Below are 12,983 nucleotides of genomic sequence, written 5' to 3' on the forward strand. Positions count from 1 at the left end.
ATTTCCTCTTCATCCTCAGCACGTTCAGTCACCTCCTTAATTTTGGCTTCCAGCTGGATTTTGGTTTTGATGAGCTGGTCACATCTTTCCTCGGCATCAGCCAAGCTATCTGCTTCCTATGGGGAGACACAGATTTTTGTGTGTTATAATGTTTTGAAGTTCTGTTTTGTTGTCTTTTTCTCTCACAGACACAATATTCAATTGTTTCTGTTTTTTGTTTGTTTGTTTTTGGTAATATTTGGGAAATCAGGCTTTTCCATTTTTGAGAATAATGAACTAGAGAAGTTGGTGGGTTTTTTGGAGTGAAGAAACTGACTCGTGATTGATATCTGATTGTCAAATATCTTGCAATCTAGGCACTATGGCATATTTGTGATTAGGAAAAGTGGGTCCTTCTCACGGTTGCTTTTACTCCATTGCATGAGTGCACTGCTTTGAAGGCTGAAGAGATGGAGTTGCTTCCTATCCAGTTCAGACAGATCTGTCTGCTGCTTATTACAATTGACTAGTGCTACAAGTCTCTCTCCTTAGGACAGAAGGGCTGTCAAGTCTGATTTGGAATTGCCAAAGGTTTGGCAATTCCAACCACGGTTTCTTCACTGGCTGCTGGGGGACTCCCCTGCCACTGTCCGCCTACACAACATTCCAGTAACTTTGAGTGTGTGACTTCTTTTCCTGCTGTAAATTAGTTATCTCCCTACAAGTCTCTGCTTGGAGGAAATATGCAGTCTGCCTGTATAACACTTTTTCTGAGGGACAAATAAGCAATGATATTCACCGCCTGCACTTGGAGCTGGAGATCATTTTTCTCCTGCAATAGGACCACCATTTTCTCCTCCAGCTCCTTTCTCTTTGCCTCAGATTTTGCCAGCTCTTCCTTGGTCTTCTCAAACTCTTCCTTCATGTTGGCCATTTCTTTCTCAGACTCTGCGCTCTTCAGCAGGGGCTTGATCTTGAAGAACAGCTTCATCCAAGGCCAGTGCTTCACATTCATGAATGAACGAACATTGTACTGGATGCAGAAGATGGACTCCCTGAAATAAAATTCATACAGTTATTACATACCTTGAGTGTGAAAAATTTAAACTCAATTCACGAAGCACCATGAGAATAAACTAAATATGCATAATATTTACCTCCTTTCCACCATTCTGCGGTACTCCACTCTCATCAGGAAGCCCCTGCATCTGGCTTGTGTGCGAGTGATGATTTCAGCCAGCTTATCATCTCTCATCTCCTCCAGGAGTCCCAGCAGCCCAGCTTTGAAGAACACCTTGAAAAATAAAATGTTGCAGCACATAACTGTCAGGTAAGCCAGAACGGAGACACAACAGGCCTTCAGCTTTCAGAAGGAGGCATTAATGGTCATGACCAGCCTCACCTTGGCTTCTCATATCCTTTTTCCACTGTGCCTAGGAACTTCTTGATAGCTTTGCCCTAGAGCTTCCGTCCCAGCCTGAACCATCTTGTTACAATTTTGGTTTCCCACTCAGCCACCACCTCAACCATGCCTCTGCCTGGCCATGGATCACAGTGAACTATGAGCTTCAGGCTTACTTCCTGACTTGATGTTAGATCTTTTTCATAGATAAGGAAATTACTGAGTAGTGCCTGACCCTTGGTATCCTACCTAGACCAGGCCACAACCAATCCCTAAAACCAAGACTTTCTGGCTTCACCTTACACCTTTCTTATTGTCACAAGCCTACTATATGATTTGGACTCTTAGTTGAATCTGTCCTCCTTTGGTCTTCCTCACTTGCCTTGCCAAAGTACTGTGGGCTTGGATCTTTTTTGGCTGAGGCCCCTGAGCTGCCAGCTCTGTTACTACGCTGCACTGTACTCCCTGTCCCTCAGGGAACAACCAGCCGTTATTGCTCCCTCTTTGAACACAGGACTTGTTCATACCTTGGTGTGACCAAATCTGTACTGGGTGTGGTCCACATCAATGGACCCAAGGAGCTTCTCAGAAGCCTTCTTGCTATCCATGAATTGTCCCTCTGGGATAGCACTCGCATTAAGTACTCTGTATCTGTAGGAGAAAACAGAATATGAAGAAATACCCATTACTGAAACCACCAATACAGTTGAACCCCACAGCCTTCTCAGGCTGTCTCATTGCATTTCTAATGCCTGAAGACAATTCAGCCTTTGAGAATGGGATACGGAGAATATTTTTACTGTTAGTTCAGAATCCAAAATAATTCTAATCCACGACAATGTCATATCATCATGAGCTGATAGTGAAACATCTATGTATTACTGCCCAGTACCAATGTAAAGTGTATGTTTCAAGTGCATAACAATGCTTAGGCTATTCACCTTGGTGTGAATGGACAGCAAGTGGTACCACTCTTACCTCTGTTTGAAGTCAGCATAAAGGACTCTGCTGGGGAATCCTTTCCTGCAAATCCTGATGCCTTCTAGCACACCATTGCATCGCAGCTGGTGCAGCACCAGCTCATGTTCCATGGCACCTAACAAACACCACAATTAATAACTACCCCACTGTTTGACACTCAAGAGCTTCTGCAGTTCAAATTTTACCCACTGTATCTCCTTACCAGGTGTTTTTGTTTCATTTGGGATGATGCAGCGTACAAAATGGGGGTGAGTGCTTCTCAAGTTAGCCATCAACTTGTTTAAATTCTCCTGTGAATGTATGAGATTAATTATTATTAACTGTAATCCACTTATTAGTGGATTTATCAAACTGTATGTTTCAGGATACAGACTTATCTTCCCTACAACATATTGCAGAGCTCCCAGAGGAAAACTCGGAAACTGCAGACACCTGGCTTTGTTGATTTTGAAATTCCTTCACTGAATAATGATTGGTATTACTTTTTCATAATCTCTTCATACAAATAGAATACTAATACAGAGCTACCATATTACAGCTTTCTCCCAGCTGGTATATCTTTTAGTATATACCAGCTATATTGGGCATTTTAAGCTGTAGATACTGATGATCTGGACTGTTGGCTAAGCCTGACTACAATCTGATTTGGTAGTAGATTTCACAGAATAGAAACACAGAATGGTTTTGCATGGGAAAAGACATTAAAGGCTACCTGGTTCTAACCTCCTGCTTTGGGCAGGGACATCTCTCACAAGAACAGGTTTCCCAAAGTTCCATGCAACCTGGTCTTGAAAATTTCCAGGGATAGGGCATCAACATCTTCTCTGGGCAACCTGTTCCAGTGCCTCCGTACCCATAATAAAGAATTTCTTCCTAATACGTAATATAAATATACCTTCTTTTAGTTTAAAACCATTATCTCTTGTCTACAGCATGCCTGTGTAGGTCTCTCTCCAGCTGATTTATAAGCTTTCAGTATTGAAAAGCTGTAGTAAAGTCTCCCTGGAGCCTTCTCTTCTCAAGGCTCAACAGACCTACCTCTCTTGGCCTTTCTTTCTAGAACAGATCATAGAATCATAGAATCATAGAACTAGCAAGGTTAGAAAAGACCTACAAGATCATCCAGTGCAACCATCCACCTACCACCAATATAACCCCACTAATCCATGTCTCTCAACACAACTTCTAAATGTTTCTTGAACACCTCCAGGGACGGTGACTCAACCACCTCCCTGGGCAGCCCATTCCAGCACCTGACTACTCTTTTGGAAAAGTGGTATTTCCTAACGTCCAGCCTCAATCTTCTCTGGCGCAACTTGAGGCCATTCCCCCTTGTCCTGTCACTAGTTACAGGTGTTGTTTCAGGCCGCTGAGCCTTTCTGTGGCCCTCCTCTGGATCCACTCTAACAGTTCCATGATCTTCTTGTGTTAGAGTCCCCAGACCTGGATGCAGCACTGCAAAAGGTTTCTCACAATGGTGGAGTAGAGAGGGACAATCATCAGCAGCAGCCTGCTGGCCACGTCTCTTTTGATGCAGTCCATGCTGTGATTGGCTTTCTGGGTTGAAAATGGGCGCTTCTGGCTCATGCCCAATTTTTCATCCACCTCTAACCTCAAATCCTCCTCTGTAGTGCTGCTCTCAATCCACTCATCACCCAACCTGTATTCATGCTTGGGATTATCTTGACACAGGCACAGGACCTTGCACTTGGCGTTATTGAATTTCATGAGGTTCACTTGGCACCACTTACCAAACCTGTCCAGGTCCCTTTGAATGGTATCTCTTCTTTCTACTGTGTCAGTTGTACCAGTCAGTTTGGTGTCATCTGCAGGCTTGTTAAGAGTGCACTCAATCCCATTGTCTATGTTATCAGTAAAGTTATAAACAGTACCAGTCCTGATCCAGACCCCTAAAGTTTTTTTTTTCAATTTGGAAGTGAATCTTTGTAGGGCTCGAATAAATGAACTGTGCTAGCAGTAGCTCAGTATCCCTCAATATCTCATCCTCAGCCAAACTGAAAACATAACTGAAAACTGATCACAAAATGCATTGACTTGAGGACAATTTAAAATTCACTTTCCCCACTGAAATTGAAACATTGCCATAGAGTACTACAATCTTAAGGTTGTTTTTTTTTTTTTTAATGCTAGATCTGTTATCTTTTATTCTATGGCGTATCAGCATTGAAAATCATCATCAATATTAAAATAGGTGTGGGAAATATCTCTGATGTCTGCACAGATACTGAGGAAGTTTGGCCCATTCATTTAGATGCAGATAATCTTCAGTGAGATCACGCAGCATGTGCAGGACAACCAGGGGATTGGGCCCAGCCAGCATGGGTTCATGAAAGTCAGGTCCTGCTTGACCAACCTGATCTCCTTCTATGACCGGGTGACCAGTCTGATGAATGAAGGAAAGTCTGTTGATGTAGTCTGCCTAGACTTCAGCCAAGCCCTTGACACTGTCTCTCCTGCAGAAGCTGGCAGCCTGTGGCTTGGACAGGTGCACTCTTTTCTGGGTAAAGAACTGGCTGGATGGCTGGGCCCAGAGAGTGGTGGTGAATGGAGTTAAATCCAGCTACCGACTGGTCGCGAGTGGTGGTCCTCAGAGGTCAGTACTGGGGCCTGTACTTCTAAATATCTTTATTGATTACCTGGATGAGGGCATTGAGAGCACCTCAGTAAGTTTGCAGATGACACCAAGTTGGGAGGAAGTGTCGATCTGCCTGGGGGTAGCAAGGCCCTACAGTGGGATCTGGACAGTCTGAATTGCTGAGCTGAGGCCAGTGGGATGAGGTTCAACAAGACCAAGTGCCGGGTCCTGCACTTTGGCCACAACAACCCCAGGCAATGCTACAGGCCTGAGGCAGAGTGGCTAGGAGACTGTGTGGAAGAAAAAGACCTAAGGGTATTGGTTGACGCTCAGCTGAAGATGAGCCAGCAGTGTGTCCAGGTGGCCAAGAGGGCCAATGGCATCCTGGCTTGTATCAGAAATAGTGTAGCCACCGGGAGACAGAGGTGATCTTCCCCTGTACTCAGCACTGGTGAGGCTGCGCCTTGAATACTGTTTTCAGTTTCGGGCCCCTCACTACAAGAAAGACATTGTGGCCCTGGAGCGTGTCCAGAGAAAGGCAACGGAGCCGTAAGGGGTCTGGAGCACAAGTCTTACGAGGAGTGGCTGAGGGAACTGGGATTGTTTAATCTGGAGAAGAGCAGGCTCAGGGGAGTTCTTATTGCTCTCTACAACTACTGGAAGTGAGGTTGTGGTGAGGTGGGGGTCAACTCCTTCTCCTGTGTAATTAGTGATAGTATAAGATGCAACGGCCTCACGTTGCACCAGCGGAGGTTCAGGTTGGACATTAGGAAAAATCTCTTCTCCAAAAGAGTCGTTAGATGCTCGAACAAGCTGCCCAGGAAGGTGGTGGAGTCACCATCCCTGGAGGTGTTCAAGAAACATTTAGATGTTTTACTAAGGGACATGGTTTAGTGGGGAAATATTGGTGGTAGATGGATGGTTGGACTGGATGATCTTGGAGGTTTTTTTAAACCTTGGTGATTCTACGATTCTATGATTATTCATTCCCAATCTTAGTACGTGAACTTTACCCTTTTGTAATTTCTGTTGAAAACAGAACAGAAAAGGTAAGAGCAAAACTGAGGCAGACAGTTGCAATAAGTCAGCCAAGGATGCAATATCAATAGTTAGTTTGAGAAAACTATAGTTAGAGAAAAAATAATTTGTTAGGAAAATTCCATGAGGAATTTCATGAAAAAAGGAATAAGGCAATTGCCTAGGTTGTTTCGGGAGACTGAACCATGTCATTCTATCTCCTGCAATAAAAAGACCAGACACATATTGAGGTACAGCTTTCATGGTATTTGTAGGGCCTCTTTCTGATTTTGCAAGGATGATAAGACTAATGTCCAAAACTGAAACACACATTTCAGATCCAGAATGAGTTTGCTGTCCTTCTTTGAAAAGAGTAAATTTGGTACTTACACGGAAAAGAGCTGAGACTGTCTGGAAAGAAGAACCCTTCTTCTTGCCACCCTTTTTGCCACCACCACCCTCTGAAAATTGAAAAAAATTAAAAAGATCATAAATCTTTATCACTGCCTTTAAGCAGTGTAAGCATATGAAAAAATGGATTGTGGAAAGCTTACCAGCTTCTCCACCATAGGTGGCAAACAGTAAGGCCAGTGTCTTCACAGATGATTTCTGGTACAGCCCAATGACAGTTTCATTCAGGGGGTCCTTGTTCTTCTCAAGCCAGCCAGAGATGTTGTAGTCCACTGTGCCAGCGTAGTGCACAAGGGAGAAGTGGGCCTCAGCCTTGCCTTTGGCAGGCTTGGGCTTCTGGAAGTTGTTGGACTTGCCCAGATGCTGGTCATAGAGCTTGTTCTTGAAAGAGGTGTCAGTTGCCTTGGGGAACATGCACTCCTCTTCCAGGATGGAGAAGATGCCCATAGGCTGGCAGATAGCACAGGAAGTAACAGAGAAAGATCACCTTAGTGTGAGGCATGTGCTATGTGATTCAGAGGTACCTTTGTACTGTTGGTAGCATCTCCACCTGGATGAGAGGCTATGTTTGTCGGGAGTTCTCAGCCAGGGAGATTATTTGCCTTCCCTTACCTTTCAGCAGTCTGTCTTCACTAAACTGGTAAGAATGTCTCACCACTTCAGGTTATAATTGGCAGTAGAACCAGAGGGAGAAGTGGTGGACAGAAATATGATTGGGAAAATAGCTACAAGATGCCCATTGTCTTGGAAAATTGGGTTATGGCATATTTATTTCCCAGACACTGTGTGTGGAGCTTTGATTTGAATCTTCAGAGGAAAAAGTAAAATGACTCCAGTTATGTTTTAAAGAACTCTGTTGGTAGGAGTCCAGGCTACCTTTTTCATGCTTGAAGACATGGTGATGCAAGATTGGTGACACAGATTTGCATTTAGCCTTACTAATTCCTCAGCCACGGACTAAAATATTAATTTCAGTGCAAAATGCTTTGTTTCACTGAAACTGACTGTCCACCTGCGAGTTCTTTCCCAGCTGAATCTGTTTGAAAAACATCACAAAATTCCACAATACGTCATACTCTTGAATGGAAAAAGTACCTTTTCAATGAGTTCAATGCAAGCAGCCAGGTCCATCCCAAAGTCAATGAATTCCCATTCAATGCCTTCCTTCTTGTACTCCTCCTGTTCCAACACGAACATGTGGTGGTTGAAGAACTGTTGCAGTTTCTCATTGGTGAAGTTGATGCACAGCTGCTCAAAGCTGTTGAACTGTTGAAAGGAAGGAGAGGTGCACAGGTTCTCAAAGAGGCAGCAATGACCACAGGGTTGTGTTAGTATTCTTCTGATTCTGTTTGGAATTCCCCAACTGAACCATAAAACCTGACAATACAGTAATGACATCTAATTCCTTGGCAGGATTCCTACTGTAAAAAAAATTACTGTCCTTGCAGTACTTTATTATGACTATTTTTGAAATCAATCTACAAGTAAAATTTATTTTTTACTGTGCTAGTCAAAAGCAGATCCTTCGGGAACCTCAGTTGCTGTACCACGGAGGTGTCTCAGCTTTCTGTCTTCTGGGAGAATGAAAGATTCCTCAGTATCCTACACCAGAATTTCTCTGTCCTCAAATAAAGAATCTAGGGTTTTCTTTTATTTGACACAGAAGTCCTAGTATTACCACTGCATTCACAACACAGGAAACATGCTCTATGTTTTCCCAGAGCATTTCCCTTTCCTTGGCTCTTCCAAGACTGTTCACACCCTTGGTCCATATCTACGTGAGTCCTAATCATAGATCTGTCTCTGACTGAAAAATCTAAGATCTTTTCCCAGACAAGGGTGTCTAAGTTCATCTGTCAAAAGGCAGTGTTTTTTTCTACCTGTTGACAATATTAGAGTCAAAGTGTATGCACATAAAGTCACAGAAGCATTCTACTGTGACAGAGAAGAGGGATGGTTATCTCAAAAAACAGCAGATGAGAAGCATACACTTCAGAATCTTCTTAAAAAGAAATGTGTTTCTGAGTTCTCATGACCTCCTTCTGCCCCTCTCGTAACTATGATGCCAAGCTTTTGTTCCTTACATCAAAGATCTCAAAGCCAGCAATGTCCAGGACACCAATGAAGTACTGCCTGGGCTGCTTGGTATCCAGCTGTTGGTTGATACGAATAACCATCCACAAGAACATCTTCTCATAGACAGCCTTTGCCAGAGCACCTACTGAATTGTGCACCTAGAACAGAGATGGAAGGACTGGGGTTACCTTCTATTGCAGAAGAAGAATGCTCACATACTTTTTTCAGCTCATGTAGTTTCATACTTAAGATTATACCTGTGACACAGTTTGACCTTTGGTCACGAATTCATTCCCAACCTTCACTCGAGGATAACACAGGGCTTTGAGCAATTCAGCTGAGTTCAGGCCCATGAGGTAGGCAGCCTTATCAGCCACTACAGAGGGAGAAAGCAGGAGAGAGGGGAGCATTTACCATTGGGCAATGGCTAGAATTTGGTCTGTGTGAGCAAATCTGCTCTTAATTTTTTAGAAATGGGAAGGTATTGGTCTGCTCTGACTGATTCAGACTGGAAAAGAGAAGACTGAGAGGAGATCTTATCAATGCTTATAAATATCTACTGAGCGGGAGTCAAGTGGTGGTGCCCAGCAACAGAACAAGGGGCAACAGACAAAATTGGAACATAGGAATTTCCATACTAACATGAAAAAAGACTTTACTTTGAGGATTACAGAGCACTGAAACAGGCTGCCCAGAGTGGTGGTGGAGTCTATTTCTCTGGAGATATTCAAAACTCTCCTGGACACTATTTTGTGTAACCTACTGTAGGGAACAGGCTTTAGCAGGGGGTCGGACTAGATGATCTCCAGAGGTCCCTTCCAACCTTTATGATTCTGTGATAAGTTCTGGAAAGGAATGAAGATTATGGAAGCTAGTGCTTGCCTGTTCTGAAAGCAAGAACAGGTATGGTATGAATAGGAAAAACTTGAATCTGGAAGCTCCCAGAACCACTCCTCAACCCTATGATATCATATGAGGCATGTTTGCAGCCCACTCTTGTTCTGTGGAAACAGAATTTCTGCTTAGCAAGAAATGCAGGGCATATTTTGCAAAAAAAAAATCAGTTATGATGGTTGAAGGTTTTACTGAGAGACGCTTTGTTAAAGTTCCGACTGTCAGACTGTGTGTTTCTGAGAAGTATCCACTGGATAAAAGAAGGGCGTTTCTTGTGATCAGGGATGCAGTTAGACAGACAATGAACAAAGATGCTTTTCCTCATTTTTACTAGCTGAATTGGCTGATACCTTCTGTGCCATCCGGCTCTGCCTGCTCCTCTCGTTGTTTCTGCTTGAACTTCAAATTCCCATAGTGCATGACAGCTCCTGTCAGCTTGTAGATGGCGGTCTTTTCATCAGCAGTGAAGCCCAGGATGTCAATGGCACTCTGCAGTGGAAATAGTCAAGTAAAATATGTCTTTAGCAAGCCACCCTGGAAGGCATATAATGTAGGTATCTTTGTGCTGTGTCACTCACATCTGTAGCCATAAGCTCCTCTTGGTCATCAATGCTGGGAACAGTGATCTCGCCTTGACTCACATAGTGGTAATCATATGGGTTGGTGGTAATAAGAAGCATGTCTGAAAGCAGAAATAGGAAGGACATGGGCTTAGTTTTTTCAGCTGAGCAGTAGAGAAAACAGTTGCTCACTGATCATCTCCAAACAGACATAATGATCCTCCCTACCAATTAGCTCTGGTTTCTTGTTGGACATGATCTGATAAAAAATGTGGTAGCTTCTTTCTGCCGGGAGCTGGAAGGTGACTCTGGACTTCTCTAGCAGATCTAGCAAGGAGGGAAGAAAAAGCATGAGATAGAGCATAGAGGTAGGAATTTGGGAAGGAATATGATCGTGTCAAGAGTTACTTACAAGTTTCAATGTCAGCAGAAGCCAGTTTGCCTGTGGCCCCAAAATGGATTCTGATGAATTTACCCTGTTGAGGGGAAAAAGAACAATTTCAGCCTGGACGTATTTCACTGCCCCTGTACAAGACAGGTTGATTAAAGGACTGAAACACCATTTCTGTGGGGGAAAGGTTGGGAGAACTGGTCTTATTCAGTCTAGAAAAGAGAAATGTCAGGGGCATCTTATCAATGGCTAGAAATGCCTCAAGGGAAGGTGCAAACCAGTCAGTCAGGCTTTTTCCAGGGTTGCCTACTGACAGAGCAAAACACAGTAGGAGAAAAAAAACAAACACACTTGGAATACAAGAGGTTCCATCTTTACTGTGCACACTGTGCAGATGGCTGAGCACTGGCACAGAATGCACAGAATCTGCGCAATCTCAACCTCAACCATGCTGTGATTCTGTGAAAGTATTTGTCCAAAGCTGCAACTTACAAAGCGTGAGGAGTTGTCATTCCTCACGGTCTTGGCATTTCCAAAGGCCTCCAGCAGGGGGTTGGCGCTGATGATTTGATCCTCAAGCGTTCCCTACAGAACAATAATTATTCATTAATATTGTTTAGTTGCAAGGGCAATTATAGATCAAGTGTTCTGTCTATTTTTCCTGGCTTACCTGCATTTTGCCAGGCTGCTCCTCCTTCTTCTTCTCCCCACTAGCTGCAATTGTTGCAAAGTACTGGATGACACGTTTCGTGTTCACAGTCTTCCCTGCACCAGATTCTCCACTGTCGTACCAAACAGAGAAGCAGAGAGCGTGAGGTCAGGCAGCAGGTCCCCTGGCAGAGGGCAGCCCCGCAGGGACTCCAGCAAGGAAGGTACTTACGTGATCAGAATAGACTGATTCTCACGGTCTGTGAAAGAGGCAGAAATAAAGATGCTGTTAGTGGTGTTTTGGAGAGTATTATGTACAGACAGCTTCAAGGAGAAAAATACTTGCTGTTGACAAATTTTAGATTTCTACAATGTTTTTTTTCCTCCTGAGCTATTCACTTAAAATCCCTCTTGGGGCAATGAAACTGGATATCTCTTCTTGACCTATTTCTTTTATCAATCTAAAAATGACATGAAGAGTGCTGGAAGAATTTGCATTATTTTACATTTAGGAAAGTCTGGAGAATTATGTTCTTCGGAGTTGTCGATATTATTGACACTGGAATGAAATGTTCAAATGAAGCAACTCCCTGTAGAATCTACAGAGATTAATCATACATTTCTTGCGCGTCTTTTGAATGTTCCAGGAAGTACAACTAAAGACTAATACATCCGGGAGTCTTCAAATAGTGGAAGAATCTGCAATCAGTTTCTTTCAACTTCTCTTTAGCTAAATACCATTATAGAAGTCTGATTAATTGGGTTCTCTCTGTATATATCAAGAGCTTATAGATAATAAATGTATGCATCAAAAGAATTCTCATCCCCCCCTTACTAAAATCTTTTTTTTTTAATGGTTTCTCTCCTCAATAACCCCGGTTTCTAAAACTGTAGAGACTTAATCAAAGTTGAAAATGTTTAAACAATCTTTTTTCCTTCTTTTTTTGTTCTTAACGGTGAATTCAAAGGTATTAACCATTTCCAAAGTGGAGAAGAAAGTTCCTATATTGTTTTGATTATCTTTTGTTTCAGATTCTTTCTGTTCATTCTTTGTTCATTTCTGCCTTTGTAAGTCTCTTTTTAATGGCACTAAGAGAAGGAAGTATGAAGAAACCATGTGTGAAAGAAAATGCTGAACTACTTTTCCTTCATGAACCTGCTCCAGTGCTAAAAAGTGCAAGTAGAAAGGAGAAGAAACATAAATTATCTTCTTATTTTTCTTCAGTATTCAAGTAGTTTATTTAACAGTCAGCATTATTATGTTTAGTTGTGTCTATGTACTTATGAAACTACTGTCGATGTATGAACATCAAAGATTTTATTTTCTTCAGAAAAACTGCAGTTTCAGTGCAAGGATACTAGTCCATTCTGGTCAAGAAACTTTCTTGCCTGAGAAGAAGCCAATCCGAGATACAAAGGTATTAGCTAACAACTAATTTCAAATGCACATCTCTATTGTTGTTTCTGGATAGTGCAACTTTGCTGAGATTCTGACTCCTGTTATTTCTCAGTAAGTTGTAATTATCAGAATAACACCTGAAATCAGACCATTTTCTTTCTTTAATCAATGTCTAATCTATGTCTTGATTATGAAGATAAAATACCAAGAACTTAAGCTACAATATATTTTTAAGTGATTATCAAATAATATTAAGATATCAAGATTGGAGGCAGCCTGGGCTGCAGTGATCATGCCCTAGTTGAGTTCATGATCTCAAGGAACATGGGGCTGGCAAAGAGTGGAGTCAGGATCCTGAACTTTGGGAGAGTGGACTTCAGGCTGTTTAAGGAACTGTTCAATGTGATCTCCTGGCAAGAAGTCCTTAGAGACTGTCATGGTTTTGTGATTTTCGGTTGTTGGTATTCCACATCATAACATCATGTAGTGGATATACCTGGTTCTCAGAAGAGAAGGACTACTACATTCCCCACGGCACTTTGCTCCTCTGTTACCATTTTCCAGCCAGAGGGAAAAGATAAAAGCTCACAGTATAAAAACTTGCAGATCACAAGACCTCGTCCCTTTTT

General features: G+C 42.6%; 1 protein-coding gene across 1 annotated transcript in view; it reads right to left on the reverse strand.

Annotated features, from left to right (window-relative positions):
- LOC110407311 (myosin heavy chain, skeletal muscle, adult-like) overlaps positions 4 to 12,983 on the reverse strand; it is a gene marked incomplete at its 3' end in the record, with an annotated part of 16,399 nt that continues 3,419 nt past the window's right edge. The window contains exons 4-21 of the mRNA XM_021414863.1: positions 11,188 to 11,215; positions 10,978 to 11,089; positions 10,800 to 10,892; positions 10,329 to 10,392; positions 10,145 to 10,243; positions 9,935 to 10,038; positions 9,707 to 9,845; positions 8,720 to 8,838; positions 8,471 to 8,620; positions 7,482 to 7,652; positions 6,530 to 6,836; positions 6,366 to 6,436; positions 2,565 to 2,652; positions 2,360 to 2,477; positions 1,909 to 2,032; positions 1,137 to 1,273; positions 779 to 1,034; positions 4 to 116 (exon numbers count right to left, since the gene is read on the reverse strand). Coding sequence (XP_021270538.1) covers positions 4 to 116; positions 779 to 1,034; positions 1,137 to 1,273; positions 1,909 to 2,032; positions 2,360 to 2,477; positions 2,565 to 2,652; positions 6,366 to 6,436; positions 6,530 to 6,836; positions 7,482 to 7,652; positions 8,471 to 8,620; positions 8,720 to 8,838; positions 9,707 to 9,845; positions 9,935 to 10,038; positions 10,145 to 10,243; positions 10,329 to 10,392; positions 10,800 to 10,892; positions 10,978 to 11,089; positions 11,188 to 11,215 — 2,293 coding nt within the window. The remainder of the gene's footprint in view (positions 117 to 778; positions 1,035 to 1,136; positions 1,274 to 1,908; positions 2,033 to 2,359; positions 2,478 to 2,564; positions 2,653 to 6,365; positions 6,437 to 6,529; positions 6,837 to 7,481; positions 7,653 to 8,470; positions 8,621 to 8,719; positions 8,839 to 9,706; positions 9,846 to 9,934; positions 10,039 to 10,144; positions 10,244 to 10,328; positions 10,393 to 10,799; positions 10,893 to 10,977; positions 11,090 to 11,187; positions 11,216 to 12,983) is intronic.

This window comes from Numida meleagris, chromosome 17 (genome assembly GCF_002078875.1).
Source record: "Numida meleagris isolate 19003 breed g44 Domestic line chromosome 17, NumMel1.0, whole genome shotgun sequence".
In the NCBI taxonomy this organism is placed as follows: domain Eukaryota; kingdom Metazoa; phylum Chordata; class Aves; order Galliformes; family Numididae; genus Numida; species Numida meleagris.